We start from the raw sequence: 17,924 nt of genomic DNA on the forward strand, positions 1-17,924 counted from the left end.
ATGGAAGATATAATTAGCACCTTGCCGGATTCAATTATATGTCACATTCTCTCTTTTCTCCCAACCAAAACCGCCGCAACCACAAGCATACTCTCAAAGAGATGGAATCCACTATGGCTCTTAGTCCTCACTCTCAACTTCCAATTAGACACCACAACCTTAAAAGACATAGACTCCTTTAGAAATTCAGTCTATGCAGCAATGTTCTCACGAAACATCACACTTCCAATCCTTTCGTTTCGTTTGAAATGCAGCCACTCTTCGTTTAACCAATACGATGTTAGTCGATTTGTTTACTTTGCAATGCAACGAGGGATTGAGAAACTCAATATTAGCATTGACATTAACTTTCCCCCTAACATTCTTAGTTGTAAGATGCTTAAGGTTCTTAAGTTGAAAAGAATAAAGGTGAGAGATCTTTCTAATGAAGTGGATTTTCCGGCTCTCAAAATTCTTCATTTGAAGTCGGTGTTGTTCGTACGTCATGAATGGCTTGAGAAATTTCTAGCAGGTTGTCCTATTCTAGAGGAATTGCGGACACACGATTTACATACAATTCCACCCAATCCATTTGTTCGAACCAAACCGGCTTTTAAGCCCTTACTTAATTTGACGAAAGCAAGGATTTTCGATGATCATATTATTTCTGCAACTTTGGTTTGTAATGTGCAGACTCTACATCTAGACCTGGTACGTATGAATATGTCATGCTCCTAATGTGCAGACTCTACATAGACTGAAAAATTACTCAAAAAACTTAAATATTGTGAATTTTAGAGACTAACCCTTCAAATGTTTGTCTTCTGTAATTCTTGCAGATGGAGTGGATGCGTTCTGATAAACTTCCCATGTTTCATAATCTAACATACTTGGAGTTTAATTTTAGGTATATATATTTGAATAATATGTGGGAATGGTTGCTACAAATGCTCGATCATTGTCACAAACTTCGAAGTTTTGTCATAAAGGTTTTAATTTATTGATGTTTGAGTTTACTTTTTTCCTTTCATTTGTAAGTATAATTCTATGTATGCAAAATAATATTTGAATGGTTGGCAGGATCAGATACTTCGAGACGAGGAATATGTCCACAATTGGAAGGAACCACCAATTGTTCCAAAATGTCTTTCATCCCAACTCAGAACATGTTGCATTCAGGGTTATAAAGGCAACGATATTGAGCTTAAATTTGCAAAATATATTTTGGAGAATTCAAAAGTATTACAGACCATGAGATTTAAGTGTAATCGTTATGTAAATATAAAACTAAAATATAAAATGTTATTGAAATTATATTCATTAACAAAGGGCTCTGCAACATGTAAAATTTTATATGATTGACGATATGTTAGCAATGGAGGTCTACATGGAAGGATCTGCGGCGTGGCAAGGGAGCTTCAAATATGGCATAGTACGTATTGTCCAAGTTTGTTCAATTTCTCAACAGTGGCTTTGATCTGTTGATCTATTTTGTTTTTGTTTCTAGTTTATTCAATTACTGATTTTGGTTCATTTTTGTCCTTATGGCAAACTATTCATAAAATTGAACAACAATGCAATGAAACAGTGAGTACCAAATTTAAATGAAGGTGGTTGATCAATGAACATGGTGGTTTGAAGGCTTCAAGTTTTTTCTGCACTTGTTCTTTTTCATGTTTTAACATTCTTCTTTGTAAACTATATATGAATTGTGCATTTGTGGCTGATAGTCTAACACACAACACTAACACGCTGTCACCATTATTAGTTTGAGAAAATTGAAGTGACTAAATTTGATCATATCACGTGATCGTGTCCGACACAAATACTCCCTTATGTAGTACATAGCACGACAACAGAGTTGAGTGCTGCCGGAAAAGGATCTAGCCGTTATGATCTCCCAATTCGGGTATAGTACCATTTGTACTTTCTCCATTGGAATCTTCTCTTCTAGTGAAAATAACCGCCGAAAGGTTTTAGGTTGAACTTGAAAAGCCAATCAAACCCGACGTAATAAATAAGGTACCAGTATCTAGTGCTGCTGGTAGTGATCAGTGTAAGACATAGGTAATCTATGAAGACCAAAACTTATTTTTGGAATGATTTATCTCTCAAGATGTTTGGAATGGCTTGATTGGAATAACTTCTACGGTATTGGTACAATTCACACCAACGGCATAAGACATATTTTTTTAGCAGCCAAATTCCTTTATTAACAAATTCATGATAACATATGACATGTTTTTTTCTGACCCGCTAGTTTTTTATATTTTTACAAAAATGACATAATGTTTCCATAATGGGCCGGGTTAGGAATTTTCATTTGGGCTACATGAGCTTGAGCCAAAAAGGTCCGGTTTCATTTGGGCTCAAATAGTAGTACATAAACTTGTGAATAAAGAAAGAAAAAAAAAAAATAGAAAACCTAAACAGGGACGTGTAATAATATACTCCCTCCGTCCCAAATTATAAGAGAAAATTGGTTAAAGAAAGTTGATGTATTTGGTTAAGAATTTGGACTAAATACATCAATTTTTGTTGACCAATTTTCCCTTATATTTTGGGACGGAGGGAGTATATGTATGTATATATACTGAAGTCTTCCTTGCTGTTCACCATCCCCCATCCAGATGCTGTCTTCCAGGAGGTCAACTCCAACCACAGATAGGATTAGCAACATGCCGGATGAAATTCTGTGTCACATCCTCTCCTTTCTCCCAACCAAATTCGCTGCAACCACAAGTGTTCTCTCTAATAGATGGAAACCGGTGTGGCTCTCAGTTGAGAGTCTTGACTTCGACGACAAAACCTTCAAGGATTTGGTTTCCTTACTCCATATTATGTACTCAACAATATCTTTGCGAGACATCACACTACCTATCCATTCTTTCCCTTTGAATGGAATAGTCATTCCGGTTGTTTTTAAATTTGCAAATTATTTTCAAATGTGTTGCGGGTTTGAGTTTGGGTGGAAATAACCCAAACCCAATAGGTGTGGGGTGTGTGTTGTTTTGCCACCCGAACGGTCTTTAGATTTGAGTGATGATTTCCGGTGTGAGTTTGGTAAGTGTCAAACCCGCACCCATGGGCGCCCGTTGCCATCCCTACCAAAAAGACTTCCATCCATTCGTTTAGGTTAAAATGTGGCGGATCTTCTCGCTTCAAACCAAACCAAGAGATTTCAATCGAATTTTAGAATTTGTGATGCAACGAGGAGTCCTGAATCTTGACTTCGACATGTTCAACAAACTCCGTTGCATCAAATTACCACCTTGCATTCTTAGTTTTAAGACCCTTCAAGCTCTTACGCTGCTAAAAGTGAAAATTGAAAATTTTGATCAAGTGGATTTTCCTCTTGTCGAAAAACTATTTTTGCATAGGATTTGTTTCATATCTCTTGAATATGTTGTGAAGTTTCTATTAGGTTTTCCTATTCTAAAGTATTTGTATATAAATTCATCTGTATCGAAGAAGTCACCTATTACAATGGAAGATGTGAATGCTTTACCTAATTTGGTCAAAGCAAGGATTTGTGAACAGAATACTCATGTGGCTTTGTTTGGCAAGACAAAGATTTTGCACATAGATAAGGTATGAAAATTATGCTCATAAATAACTATGTAGAGAAACCGTGAGTCAAATCTTCAGTAGTTTTATTATTTTATTTTTGTTTTAAAATGGTTTATAATTATACATTAAAATGATAATTGACCTCTGTTTTTTCTTAATTTGTATACAAAAACCTACTGAAAATATGTAATGGACGTAGTATAATATATTTTTTTTGAACAAGGACGGAGTATACTATATATATGTAATGGTTCCTCGTGCAGTTAAGGTTCGGTTCAACAAGATTTCCTGAGTGTTACAATTTGACAAACATGGAAGTTAGTATTCATCATGATCGCGTCTGCGATAAGAAGTGCACCTGGTTGCTAGGAATTCTACCATATTTTCCCAAACTTCGATATTTTATGATTCAGGTTTGATGTTATGAATTTGTTTTCCTTTTCGATTCTAGTTTTAATTTCTCATATTATAAAGAATAAAGAATCTCAAGTTCATATGATATCACAAAATAATACTATAGCTTTGTTGATTCCTAACTAGTATTTTGGCAAAAGGCTTGCTTGAAACAACTTAATTGCATGTTATATCTTAGAAGGATTCTTATATTTTTTGGATGGTTTATATGGTGTTTTAATTACTGTTGATTGCTGGTTTTCATTTTCCTGTGAATTTTGAGTATTAAACTGATCCATGGTTTTGCTATTTTTACACTTAAATATATTGTCACAACAGAAGTTTTATTTGGGTAGAGGGTTCAGATTCTGGTCATAAGTTTGATTGTAAACCAAATCCATTTTTTATTTATTTTCACCATCAGTATCCGGTCAATTGGACCGTCTAATCTATTTTGGAGGTCAGTTCTGCAATCAAGTGGTTCCAGCTCCCTCTTAGTTCTCCTTTACATATTATTGTTACTTACCTTTCTCTTGAATGAAGAACTTGGAAATGAGTGATCTTTACTTACCTTTTCCAATAATCTTGAGTCATTCTGCATAATGCAGAACTTGTGTTGTAATGTCTAAATAATCAAAGTATACCTTCTTTGCCTGTAAAAAAAGTTTATATTGGCAAAATTTGAAGGCAAAATTAACATTGACGAACTACGAGTTGGGTTGCATAAGTTAGGCTACCATTTTCTGGGATCTTTGCTGTTTCACAATTGATGGATGTAGAAATTATTAGTTTGTCAAACTAATTTGTCAACATGTGTCTTTTTTTTATTCTATTTCTTATTTTGTCTTTAGAAAGTCTTTCTAGTCTTGAGTATAAGGTAAAAAAAAAAATTGTACCTTTTAAGAGAATTAGTTAGTATCATTTAACTTTCTTGATGCACCTTTGTACAAAGACCAATATAAAAAGGTCACCGGCCAAAGGCCAATAGCCACCTTTTTGTGCTTTCTCTCAGTTTGGATCGTAGAATTTGAGCAACGAAAAAACACGCTCCAAATTCTAGTATCCGAGTGGAGTGTTTTTGAGGTTTTGGTGGAGGTGCAATAGTCTTAGGGCAAGGACTGATTCACTAAACCTTTTGGCCCAAACCCTAATTGATTTTGGTGATTTGATATAATTTAAAAATGCCACAAAAATACTATATATATATTGAACCCTAAACTCCTACCTATCCTTTGCTCGCCGCATTCATTCTCCATTAGAGAATGGCGTCTTTTTCCCGACTGTCAAGTCCCGCAGCTGATAAGATTAGCGACTTGCCAGATTCAATTCTTTGCCATATTCTCTCCTTTCTCCCATCCAAACAAGCTGCCACCACAAGTATCCTCTCAAAGAGATGGAAACAGGTCTGGCTCTCAATCTTCACTCTCCACTTTGATGACAAAATCTTCAAAGATTTTAACAGCTTTCGCAAATTTGTTTACTTAACCATGTTCTCATTGAGAGACAAAAAAGTTTCAATCCATTCGTTGACCTTTAGATGTAGTAGATTTTCTCGCTTCAACCAAAAAGAATTCGATCGAATTATTAAATTTGTGATGCAACGAGGAATCGAGAATCTTGACTTCGACATGTTCCATAGACAACGTGTTATCAAATTACCACCTCGCATTCTCAATTTGAAGACACTTCAAGTACTTAAGCTGGCAAACATTAAAATGGGAGATTTTGATCAAGTGGATTTTCCTCTTATCAAAACTCTTCATTTGCATAGGATTTATTTCATATCTCCTGAATATATTGTGAAGTTTCTATTAGGTTGTCCTATGGTAGAAGATCTGTATACAGAATCATTGGTATTGAATAAGTCACCTGTTCCGATGGAAGATTTGAATGCTTTACCTAATTTGGTCAAAGCAAGGGTTTGTGATCGGAATACTCCGATGGCTTTGCTTGGCAAGGCAAAGATTTTGCACATTGACGAGGTATGAATATCATGCTCTTCAATAACTGTTTAGGAGACTCTATGGTTTCACACTACTTCCCGTTTACTAAATCTTTGTTAGTTTAGCGTTTTATTTTCGTTTTAAAATGCTTTATAAATTTAAGTAATAATCGACCTTTATTTTCTAACAATGTAGTTTTTGGTAGGGTAATTTTGAAATCATCAAAATTATCAGTTACATACATCCACCTATGATGAGCTTTGGCTAGAAAATTGAAGAGGTTGTGTTGTGGTAGATCATGTTTGCCTGCAAGATTTCCGGTCAGTAGTATGAGAGAGTAGCAGTAAATTTCTCAGGTGTGGTATATGTAATGTATTGTAAGGTTTTCAAGTTACTTAAACTTAATTTGAAGTTTTCTTTCAAAAAAATTCTTGTACTATTATTGTACTAAGGCCTATTATATATGCTACAATCTGCTGTTGTAATAATTGCTGTTGATGTTCATCACAGCAATGTCTGTCTCTTTAGTCGTTACAATACATTTGTCTACATTGTGTTCTTAATTTGGGTGATGATCAATCTCATGCATTTTGGATTTCTTTTTCTTTTATATATTGTTTGCCTCAACAAATATATTATTTATTTAGGTCTGTTTGTGTATTTCTACATCAACATATAGCTTATGTTTTGCCATATATTTAACTTGTATTTCAAAGGTCATATACTGTTCTATAATCAAGCCTCTAAACTGCTCCCTCACTCATAGTTTCGCGCTTAAATACCTCTACCTCCTCATTTCTTTCATTTTTATCTGCATTCTCTCCAAAGGAAACCCTTCTTTTACTAGCGCTCTTTGCAGTTCACAGTGCTCTTCTCAATCTCGATCCTAGCAATTCCCTACAACCCGAGGGTGAGCACCATTGAAGGATCTTTGTTACATTGAACAAACAATACTCATATATGTATGAGGTTATTAAATAGTAGGAGGCCATTCTTTTTGATAAAGTATTGAAGGGAATTGTCTGAGATTAACTCTGCTTGGATTGATGTATTTGCGTTTATTTTTTGAATTTACACTTGTGAGACTGTTTATGGGACTGGTATTTTGAAACAACTTATTGTTGAGTTACGAGGGGGCAGCCAGGGGATCATCCATATTGGACAAGCGGCGGGTCCCGCTGAGCACAGCAACGGTGGTACAAGTACAAGTCTAGTGTAGGACTCACACTTGAGGGGGAGATTGTTGTGGCAAGTGTGAGGTGAGAAGTCCAACATTGCTTAGAAAAGTGGAGGTTGAACACTTTATAAGTGAGAAGACCCATAAACCTAACGCCTTAAGGTTTTGGGTTAAAGTGTGGTGTCAAACTCATATTTTTCAATCTCTATTTCATAAGCTCTCCAAAATAAGTGTTTATGCACTAAGCGCTTATATATTGATAATTGCTTATGATATAAACACTTAATTAAGGTCATTACCCATCAAGTTTCCTTGAGTGTTCAACATGTTTGTAAGAGCACTATAGTGATATCGAGTTTAGCACCATGGTTTCTATTCTTGATGCGGTAGTCTCCGCAACAGAATCACACCACAAATTGCAGTGCGATTCCGACTGCATCCTAACCACATTAGGAACCATATTATATGATTTCAATCATGCTCCTTCGATTAAATTAAATAAAAAACGATTGAACATATGAGTGCACCATGCATTTATGTTCACATTATTATATTTAGTGATGATTAGTGATATGTTACTTGATTTAGTGACAATTCGGTTATGTTAACTGCAGTTCGGTTATGGTTAGAGAACTGTGTCTGAACTATAGGTTCGATTCACGAACTGTTATAATGGTTCAGTTAATTTAAGATTCGGTTCGCACAGTTCTGCAGTTCGGTTCAGTTCACAGTTATTAGATAAATGTTAAGAGCTAGGGTGAGTAGGTGTTGTTCACCAATAAATAATTCAGTTCGCCGCATGTCACATACACAATCCTATTGCACACAAAGGCATGCCGAACTTGCAATCCTATCATAGATCATCGCCGCGTTAACTGGAGTTAAACGAGGAGGCCTCAAGTTAAGAGTTGTTATCGCCTTTTTTATCTGAGCTTCCACTGTTTTTTTTAATTTGTTTGTTGCTGAGTGTGCATTGAGCCATACTATGTTCGAGTCGATTCAAATCTTTGAGCCAACCTTTAGTACTGCTGCTTCTATATATCATAAAATTCGATCTTCTCATTTGCTGTGACAGCAATGGTTATTTTCATTTGAGCAGCAGTTTTGAAATTTATAGAACTGCCTGAAGCTGTATCAAGCACTTGTCTGTTTCTGAGGTGCAAGTTGCATCTGAACTTTGCTATCAAAGTTCTGTCCTGGACACGCCGATGCTGTTAAGGATTTCTTGAATCTTTTGTAGTGACTCTCCTTCTTTAATATGGGTTCTCAATATTCAAGGAGACATAGCATTGAGGTCTCTCGACCACCTCCACCTCATCACCATTATAAGATAAATTAAATGTTGATGGATCATATAAAATATCTTGAGAGACTATTTGTGGAGGTTTGATTGGAGATGTTCATGGTAAGTTTATCCGTGGCTTCTACAATAAGTTTGGTTATTGTATGTGTATAACTCAGGGCGCTTCGTATTGGAATAAAAGTTGCGAGTGAGTTAAATATTAAAAATATCATCGTTGAGATTGATTCTTTATGGATCTTAATAAATTAGAAACTCAATATTTGGTTCGTCGTTGTTAATACTTCATGATCTACGCCAGGTGCATTTCTCCGACCTCTCCTCCAAGAGGGGAACGACTGATTGTAGGGATGTACAATAGTTGATTTAGGCCGGATTTGGCCTAATCTGTTGTCCAACCGAGTTGGGTCTACAGGTCCGCAGGTTCAAAAATCAAATCTAATACCCAAACTGATTACATGTTGTACAACGAATTGGGTCAGATTCTATCCGCACATAAACGAGTTTGGGTAATTAATAGTTTGGGTTGAGTCAGCGGTTCACGGGTTGACCTGCAACCATACGAAGACTCCTAATTGATTGTCATGTATGTTGTGAGGCTAATCACAAAGTTGATAAATTTATATTATTGATTTGTGAGAGACATATGTCATGTGTATGATTTTTTTTTTTTTTTTATATTAATGCTTAAATACATTGCTGAGTAGATAATATTATTTATGTTTCTATTAATTTTTTTTTTGGTACAAAGTTTCTATTATTATTATTATTATTATTATTATTATTATTATTATTATGTGTATTCATTTTATTTTTTCTATATTATCTTTACAAATTTTTTTATTGATTAAACTTTCTATAATCTTTTTATAGTTTTTGTTTTGTTCATATTTTTATACATAGATTTATATATAATTTGTTTATTGTATTCATCTTATTCTTATTTTTATTAAAATTACAATAAAAGATACAAAATTTGAAATTTTATTAAAACTAATAAATAAGGACAAATTAGTAAAGTCGATAATAATTAATTTTATTATTAGAAATAGATATATGTTTTTATATTTTTGACTAAATATATGTTTTTTGTTAAGGAATGAAATATACGTTCTACTTTAAATTTTATTTATATTTAAAATACTTTTAAGATTTGATTAAAAAAAATCCATGATTTTTTTTATCCCTACATTTATCTCTTTACCCCAACATATTTTAAAATATTTTCATTCTACCCTTTTGAATCTTTTGTAGTGACCGTCCCTCTTTTAGTTTAATGTTGGATATATTGTGCTTTTTTTTTTAAAAAAATCTAAAAAAAAAAATACAAATTAATACATAAAAATAGAAATATAGATTTTACGAAGAAAAAAAATAGAAATATAGAAATAGAAACCTAAAAAATATTTTTCATAAAACAAAATAAATATAAACAATATTTTTTATAAGAATATAATCTATATATCTATTCTATACCTATATTAGAGGATACAAAATATTTTGGTATGGACTTTTCATAATACCAACAATATCCTTAACTTTTTTTGAGTAACAAAAATCTTTTATTAACAAACTCATTACCATAACAAAAGGTATGTCTTTTTATTTTTTTCTTCATAAGTTTGCATAATAAACCAAGACAAGTTTGACTGCGAGTGAAAATAATATCCGTTTTGCACAAAAGTAAGTCCAAAATTATTATTATTATTACTGTTATTATTGGTGATCTAATCGAATTACAAACAGAAAACCTATATATATTCACCCCAAACCAAAGCTCAATACCAACCTTCTGCTTGCGGCATTCATCATTGATAGTGATGATGACGTCTTCTCCCCGGCGGTCAATTCCAACGATTGATAGGATTAGCAATTTGCCGGATTCAATTCTCTGTCACATTCTCTCTGATCTTCCAACCAAACAAGCAGCCGCCACAATCTTCCTTTCAAAGAGTTGGAAAGATGTGTGGCTTTCAACCCTCGCTCTCGACTTTGATGATGAAACCTTCACAGACTTCAAAAGCTTTCACGAATTTGTTTACTCAACCATGTTCAAATTGCGAAATAAAAAGACTCCAATCCATTCTTTTACCTTGAAGTTAGGAAACTCTTCTCGCTTCAACCAAAAACAATTCAATCGAATGTTTAAATTTGTTATGGAACGAGGATGCGTGAATCTTGACTTCAACATGAATGGTAAATATTACGTCATCAAAATACCTCAAAGAATTCTCAGTTTTAAGACACTTGAAGTTCTTAAGTTGACAAACCTAGAGATGAGAGATTTTGATCAAGTGGATTTTCCTAAGCTCAAAACTCTTAGCTTGGATAGGGTCAAATTCAAATCTCATGAATATTTTGTCAAGTTTTTGTTTGGTTGTCCTGTTCTAGAGGATTTGCATACAAAATCAATTCAATTCCATGGTGCACTTTTGGAAAAGGAAAACTTGATTGCTTTACCTAATTTGGTCAAAGTAAGGTTTAATGATACTCATACTCCAATGTCTTTGGTTTGTAAGGCAAAGATTTTTCATCTAGAAAAGGTATGAGTATCTTGCTCCTTGTCTTCAAAGTTTATTAGTATTTTATGTTTGTTCTAGAATGTTTTTGCAATACATGCATATGTAATGTCCTCTACCAACTGCATACAAAAGGGATTATACATTTCTAATATATGTAAGTATTATGAAACTTTTACAGATGTCGATCTCGTCAGCAGGGCTTCCCGTGTTTCACAATTTGACTCACCTGGAACTTAGTGTTCATGATTATCATTATCTGTATTTATATGTAAAATGCACCTGGTTGCTTGGAATACTCCAATATTTCCCCAAACTTCAACATTTTATCATTAAGGTTTTGATATTTAGGATTTGTTTTCTTTTTCAATTCTAATTTCAAGTATTCTTTTTTTAAACAAAACATTATGTTAATTGCTGACAGGATTGTGGGGAATCATCACATACTAATTGTTTCAATTGTTGGAAGCGTCCAGATACTGCTCCCGAATGCATTTCATCACAACTCAAAACATGCCACATTAAACTTTACAGAGGCGGAGAATATGAGTTTGAATTTGTCAAATATATTATGCAGCATTCTAAAGTACTAGAGAAGATGATAGTTACATGCCTTTTAAACAATGAAATATTACATAAGTTATCTTCATGCACAAGGGGCTCTACGAGATGTAAACTTTTATTTGGTTGATGATGACGATGATATTTGCATCATCTTGTTTGAAAAATGTGTAGTGGTTTTCATGAAAGAAATGTTTTAGGGTTAATTACATTTGATATACCTGTTGGTGATTCTATGAATGATGATAAAATGTTAACCTTTAAATTTGATATATTTCGACAATTTATTTGTATTGTATGCCTCACTTTGTAATATATAGTTGTTGGATGACTTTTAAGGCCTTAAGAACTGTTATAAGCCTTGCTGGTTTTCGTGGCTGTAGTTTTCGATTTGTTGCAAATTGTGAGCACTATGTCGATCCATGGCTGTGCTATTTTTACTTAAATATTCAATGTCATATAGGTTATTAAAGGTGTAGTTAACATAGGTTCTGGTGTGCCCCAATTAGTTCTGACTATTATATTGGTGATCTAATCGAATTACAAACAGAAAACCTATATATATTCACCCCAAACCAAACCTCAATACCAACCTTCTGCTTGCGGCATTCATCATTGATGATGACGTCTTCTTTCCAGCTGTCAATTCCGACGATTGATAGGATCAGTAACTTGCCAGATTCAATTCTATGTCACATTCTCTCCAATCTTCCAACCAAACAAGCTGCCGCCACAATCATCCTTTCAAAGAGTTGGAAAGATGTGTGGCTTTCAACCCTCACTCTCCACTTTGACAACAAAACATTCAAAGACTTCAAAAGCTTTCACGAATTTGTTTACTCAACCATGTTCAAATTGCGAGATAAAAAGACTCCAATCCATTCTTTTACCTTGAAATTAGGAAACTCTTCTCGCTTTAACCAAACACAATTCAATCGAATTTTTAAATTTGTTATCGCAAAAAGATGCGTGAATCTTGACTTTAACCTAGATGATAAATATAACCTCATCAAAATACCTCTAAGAATTCTCAGTTTTAAGAAACTTGAAATTCTTAAGTTGACACCTAGAGATGAGATGTTTTGATCAAGTGGATTTTCCTCGGCTCAAAACTCTTAGCTTTGGATAGGATCGAATTCAAATCTCCTGAAAATTTTGTGAAGTTTTTGTTTGGTTGTCCTGTTCTAGAGGATTTGCATACAAAATTAATTAAATCCCATTGGCAAAACTCAAGTGCTCCAAAGGAAAAGGAAAACTTGATTGCTTTACCTAATTTGGTCAAAGTAAGGTTTAATGATATGCATACTCCTATGTCTTTGGTTTGTAAGGCAAAGATTTTTCACGTAGAAAAGGTATGAGTATCATGCTCCTTGTCTTCAAATCTTTGGTAGTTTATATAGTATTTTATATTTGTTCTAGAATGTTTTTACATGGTTTTACAATACATTTAAGAAATAAGGTAAATAAGCAGGAATACTAAGTTTCAAACTCCGGTCCTGCATATGTAATGTCCTCTATCAACTGAGTACTAAGGTTTAATTTGGAAGTAAAAACCTATAAAAGGGATTATACATTTCTAATCTGTGTATTATGCAACTTTTACAGATGTGGATCTCTTCAGCAGGGCTTCCCGTGTTTCACAATTTGACCGATATGGAACTTAGTGTTCATGATCGTGGTATGTATTACAATGTAAAGTGCACCTGGTTGCTTGGAATACTCGAATATTTCCCCAAACTTCAACATTTTATCATACAGGTTTTGATGTTTAGGATTTGTTTTCTTTTTCAACTCTAATTTCAAGTAGTATTTTTTTTTAAAACAAAATATTAAGTTAATTGTTGACAGGATTGTGGACATAAAACAAGTAGTTGTTACTATTGTGGAAGCATCCAGACAATACTCCTGAATGCATTACATCACAACTCAAAACATGCTGCATTAAATTTTCAAAAGGCGGAGAATATGAGTTTGAATTTGCCAAATATATTATGCAGCATTCTAAAGTACTAGAAAAGATGATAGTTACATGCCTTTTAAAGGATAAAATATTACATAAATTATCTTCATGCACAAGGGGCTCTACGAGATGTAAACTTTTATTTGGTTGATGATGATGATAATAGATGCATCATGTTGTTTGAAAATTTTGTAGTGGTTTTCATGAAAGAAATGTTTTAGGGTTAATTACATTCGATATACCTGTTGGTGATTCTATGAATGATGGTAAAATGTACAACTTTGATATTGTTGCGAATTGTGAACACTATATAGTTGATGCATGGCTTTGCTATTTTTACTTAATTTCAATGTCATAACAGAGATTCTTAATTTGTTCACTATATAAAATGTGATAGTTACTTACTGATTCTCAGGGGCGTCTCCGAGTTTTAGGAGGCTCTGTGCAAAATATAAAAGTAGCCCCTTAATAAAAAAAAATTAAAAAAATTATCGATTTAAATTGCATATAATATAAAAAAACATTCTTGTAAACATATAAATTATCAATATTAAATCTTACATTAAATTAAATGGAACAAGAAATACAAAATAATTATCTTTGAATATAACGTCAAAAAAGAATATCATAATCTAAGATTAAATTTTATGCAAAGATTAAAATGGACTAGAACTATATTTACGAGTATAGATAACTAATATATTGATACTCATGATATTTATGAACATTAACAATATATAACTATTATTTTATGGCCTAAAAATTAATCTATTAATATACATCTGATATTTTATAGGTATAAATAATATATAAGTAATACTATTGGACCTCAAAATTTTGAGTTGAGGCCCTCAAAATTTTGAGGCCCTATACCGTCGCACATCTCGCACATGCATGTGAGCCTCCGCTGATTCTACTCATGCATGCATCATGGCTCAAGTCATCTAGTCAACAAACAAAGATTGAACTTCCACAAGCTATGTAATATAGTTCTTGTAGCTCTGAACATGATACTCTAATCTCAACTGATGAGGCTAACTAGTAATTCACAGAGTTGTATTTTGAAACGACGAAATAGTTATCACAATATTGTCTCAACAGCTCGTCCTAGCTTGAAGGACTGTCCAATACATAGAAACACTACATAACAAATAAGAATTTCTGCCTCAATTTCAAGCTTCAATCCTAAAATTTAACAAACACCAATCCTAAACAGTATAAGCTAGCTACAATCCTAAAACTACAAGGACACAAACAATTTACATAAACAATGAAATTAAGGCACAAACAAAACAATGAAATCGGAAAACAATGAAACCAGGGCACAACAAAACAATGAAATTAGAAAAGAAATCATACGGTGAGGAGCAAGGTTTTCAATTGCGGTTGCGGTCGTGGATGCGGCAGTTGTTGCGAATGCGGTCATTGCGGTTGTTGCGGCGTGAAATCATTTTGAAATTTCACAAGTTATATAAAATGAAACTAGTATGTAAGTACATTATTTATCCACCATTACATAGTCTTAGTTTATTCCATAAACAATAATTTGAATGTATTGAAAATACACGGTTGATAGATTGTTGAAAATAAGATTTTTCATTAATTTGACACAAATTAGGATTTGAAGTTCATAAATTTTATTTTTTGGTGAGAAAATTTGAACGAACATCGCCGAAAACATCTGATGCGGCTTTCGATGCGGTTGTGATGCGGTTACGATGCGGCCGTACACGTGAATTAAGATCACACCGCAATTGCGGTGTGATGCGGTTGCGGTGGCTACCGCGTCAGCAATACTGCGGCCGCAATTGCGGATGCGGACCGCAATTTAAAACCTTGGTGAGGAGTGAAATTCGGAAATAGAAAGTGTTTGTAAAAAGTTTTTTTCATTAGCTTATAGTTTCTTTTTATTTGCTCTTTCAACCGGCGTTTGAACTTATAGCATTTTATAATTTTTTTTTCATACCCACTAAATATACATGTTTTTTTATGTCATTTTATATTTATCATCAACTACTTTAAAAGCTAATTTTATCAGACACTTTAATTTCAACCAGTTAACTTTTCAGATATTAGCTCTAAGCTAAATGTTCAACATGACTGGATTGTCTCCAATCAATTGAGAATTCAGTTAAATCTTAACCATTCATTATTTTGTAACATGGGGATTAATAATTAAATAAGAAAAAATCGAGGGCAAGAATCTACACTTTATTCCCTCCTGTGAGATTGTCACGGGAGACAGTCATATCCCCTTTTCAGCTATTAGTTAGCTTAGCTTATAAGCTATCGGCTAATTTATAGTTTATTTTTACCAAACAGACCCAATAGCTCTACTTAATGCGTATCTTTTATCATTTATGTTTCTATTTTTATGTTATTCTTCTTATTTTTTATCATGATGTTTTTTTTTTTTGCATAATTTTTTATTGACTTTTGTTCCTATTTTTATGCTTATTATTGTTTTTAATAGAATATTCATATGTCAAAAAAAAATTATTAAATTGAATTCCTATTTTTATGCGGAGATTGATGTTCTTCCCTCCTTTTTTTTTTCAAAACAAAAATGAATAAAATAAATAAAGAGGAAACGATAACAGTGTGTGAAAGATAAGATAACAGTAAGACAAATTATCCGGAAATATTTAGGAGTAAGTCATATATATATATATATATATATATATATACTCAGAGATAGGTTTTCACAACATATAGACAATTTCTTAAAAATTTCATAAAACGCTAGCCACCAATATCATCAACAATGGAGGAATTCTTTGACAACAATGGTCAATTTAGATATACAACAAACTCATCTCCGTATTTCACAAATTCATACAACAACAACAACAACAACAACAACATCATGAATTCATGCTTTGTTAATTTGTTCCCAACATCGATAATGAATGAAGGAAGCTATCACAACACAAGTGAAAGTGTAATGAAGTCCCCGGTTAGATACACAAGCCAAAACAACATGAGTTCATTTACTTTGCCCCCAATATCAAGAATGATGGAAAGATATGACAACAAAAGTGAAAGTGAAAAGAATTTATCGTTTAGATACACAAGCCAAAACATGATGCTTTTGAAATCGGCAATAAAGAACTCGATGAAGAAGAAGGCAGGGAAAGCGGCTTTGTTAGCTGAAAGGATGATCATAAAGGCAAAACGTACATCAAGAAGTGAATGTTTTAAACGTCGTCAAAACTTTAAAACCCAACCTTCTAGATTATCAGTCATGTCTGATGCCCAAGAAAATATTTCAGTGGTGTGAGAGTTATGTACTCAGCTTCTTGAACATTTTTTCAACTCACATCTTGTATATTTTTAGGGTTATAATCACATTTGATATACCTATTGGTGATTCTATGAATGATGGTAAAATGCACAACTTTTGTGTATTTTGAAAATTTATTTGTAAATTGATATATTTGAAATTATTTTTGATTGCTTTGGAGGTGTGTTTTGGTGTTTGAATGTCAAATTTCACTAGTATTTTTATATATATTTTATGCAAGCTATGACCTATTTATTGGTGTTTTATGTGAGAGGCAGTATATCCTCAACTGTTGAGATAAACATTTTAATATGATTTTGAAATTAGTGGTTTTTGAAGCCTTCGAGTTAATTAGTTTTTGTTGAGTTGTAATTAGAAGTTTTGTCAAATCAATGATATTTTCTCAGTTGAGCCTTAGGCTGGAAAGTGATATCAATATAATGAGAGGAAGCATGTAACTATAATAATAGTCTTTTATAAGATTCTAGAATTATGTTTCTTAATTTCACTCCATTTTCAAAGAAATCCAAGTTCTTATGAAAATATTAACATTATTTGATGTATACTTTAGTAATTTTCAAAGGATTATGGTTATAACTCATAATTTGTTACCATGTACTTATAATATTTATATTTGATTTATTATTTAAAGTAGTTTAAGGCTACCTCACAAAGCTCGGGTTGAGTTGTTCCAGCAACATTCTCATCATTCATAAGTTTTCCTAACTTTTTTGCACGTTATCAAGATGTGGCTGACATGTGAAAAAACTTTGTATTCAAGTCCTGCTCCTTTAACCAGGGCATCTTAACCCTCTACTTCCAACATGCTTCTTCCTGGACTAACAATCTTGCATGATTCTCCTGAAGTTGAATAATGAAATATCACGAATACATCTCCATTGCCATCTGCTGCTCAACGTTTTGATTTTTCAACCAATAAATTACTATAATCTAAATTTCTTTCTTCACTTTGACGACAAAACCTTCAAAGACTTCAAAAGCTTTCACGAATTTGTTTACTCAACCATATGTTCAAATTGCGAGACAAAAAGGATTCAATCCATTCTCTTACCTTAAAATTAGGCAACTCCTCTCGCTTCACCCAAAAACAATTCAATCGAATTTTTAAATTTGTTATGGAACGAGGATGCGTGAATCTTGACTTCAACATGAATGGTAAACATCACCTCATCAAAATACCTCAAAGAATTCTCAGTTTTAAGACACTTGAAGTTCTTA

General features: G+C 33.0%; 3 protein-coding genes and 1 pseudogene across 4 annotated transcripts; all 4 read left to right on the forward strand.

Moving 5' to 3' along the window:
* Positions 1–1,570, forward strand: LOC123915341 (F-box/FBD/LRR-repeat protein At4g00160-like). Its single transcript, XM_045966472.1, has 4 exons — positions 1–690; positions 819–968; positions 1,060–1,218; positions 1,487–1,570. The coding sequence occupies exons 1-4, from the start codon at positions 1–3 to the stop codon at positions 1,568–1,570; spliced, it is 1,083 nt and encodes a 360-aa protein (XP_045822428.1).
* A 1,043-nt stretch (positions 1,571–2,613) lies between these two features.
* Positions 2,614–6,485, forward strand: LOC123919021 (putative F-box/FBD/LRR-repeat protein At5g22670). 2 transcript variants are annotated; one of them, XM_045971243.1, is made up of 3 exons: positions 2,614–3,570; positions 3,813–5,924; positions 6,081–6,485. In XM_045971243.1, exons 2-3 carry the CDS (start codon positions 5,205–5,207, stop codon positions 6,093–6,095), a joined length of 735 nt encoding a protein of 244 aa, XP_045827199.1. In that variant the 5' UTR covers positions 2,614–3,570; positions 3,813–5,204; the 3' UTR covers positions 6,096–6,485. The 2 variants fall into 2 exon arrangements, with proteins under 2 accessions (XP_045827199.1, XP_045827200.1); XM_045971244.1 differs by having other exon boundaries at positions 3,813–3,962.
* A 3,695-nt stretch (positions 6,486–10,180) lies between these two features.
* LOC123919020 (F-box/LRR-repeat protein At4g14096-like) lies at positions 10,181–11,681 on the forward strand. Its single transcript, XM_045971242.1, has 3 exons — positions 10,181–10,905; positions 11,063–11,218; positions 11,306–11,681. The coding sequence occupies exons 1-3, from the start codon at positions 10,183–10,185 to the stop codon at positions 11,570–11,572; spliced, it is 1,146 nt and encodes a 381-aa protein (XP_045827198.1). The 5' UTR covers positions 10,181–10,182; the 3' UTR covers positions 11,573–11,681.
* A 382-nt stretch (positions 11,682–12,063) lies between these two features.
* Positions 12,064–13,553, forward strand: LOC123915343 (annotated as a pseudogene).
* Positions 13,554–17,924: the final 4,371 nt, after the last annotated feature.

Source organism: Trifolium pratense, linkage group LG3 (assembly GCF_020283565.1).
Source record: "Trifolium pratense cultivar HEN17-A07 linkage group LG3, ARS_RC_1.1, whole genome shotgun sequence".
NCBI lineage: Eukaryota > Viridiplantae > Streptophyta > Magnoliopsida > Fabales > Fabaceae > Trifolium > Trifolium pratense.

Excerpts from the sequence above, each read along its gene's own strand:
- LOC123919020 (XM_045971242.1), top strand. The coding sequence starts at position 10,183 with ATGATGACGTCTTCTCCCCGGCGGTCAATTCCAACGATTGATAGGATT. Across the intron at positions 10,906-11,062 it reads AGATTTTTCATCTAGAAAAG|ATGTCGATCTCGTCAGCAGG; the intron begins GTATGAGTATCT and ends AAACTTTTACAG. Across the intron at positions 11,219-11,305 it reads TTCAACATTTTATCATTAAG|GATTGTGGGGAATCATCACA; the intron begins GTTTTGATATTT and ends AATTGCTGACAG.
- LOC123915341 (XM_045966472.1), top strand. The coding sequence starts at position 1 with ATGGAAGATATAATTAGCACCTTGCCGGATTCAATTATATGTCACATT. Across the intron at positions 691-818 it reads AGACTCTACATCTAGACCTG|ATGGAGTGGATGCGTTCTGA; the intron begins GTACGTATGAAT and ends TAATTCTTGCAG. Across the intron at positions 969-1,059 it reads TTCGAAGTTTTGTCATAAAG|GATCAGATACTTCGAGACGA; the intron begins GTTTTAATTTAT and ends AATGGTTGGCAG.
- LOC123919021 (XM_045971243.1), top strand. The coding sequence starts at position 5,205 with ATGGCGTCTTTTTCCCGACTGTCAAGTCCCGCAGCTGATAAGATTAGC.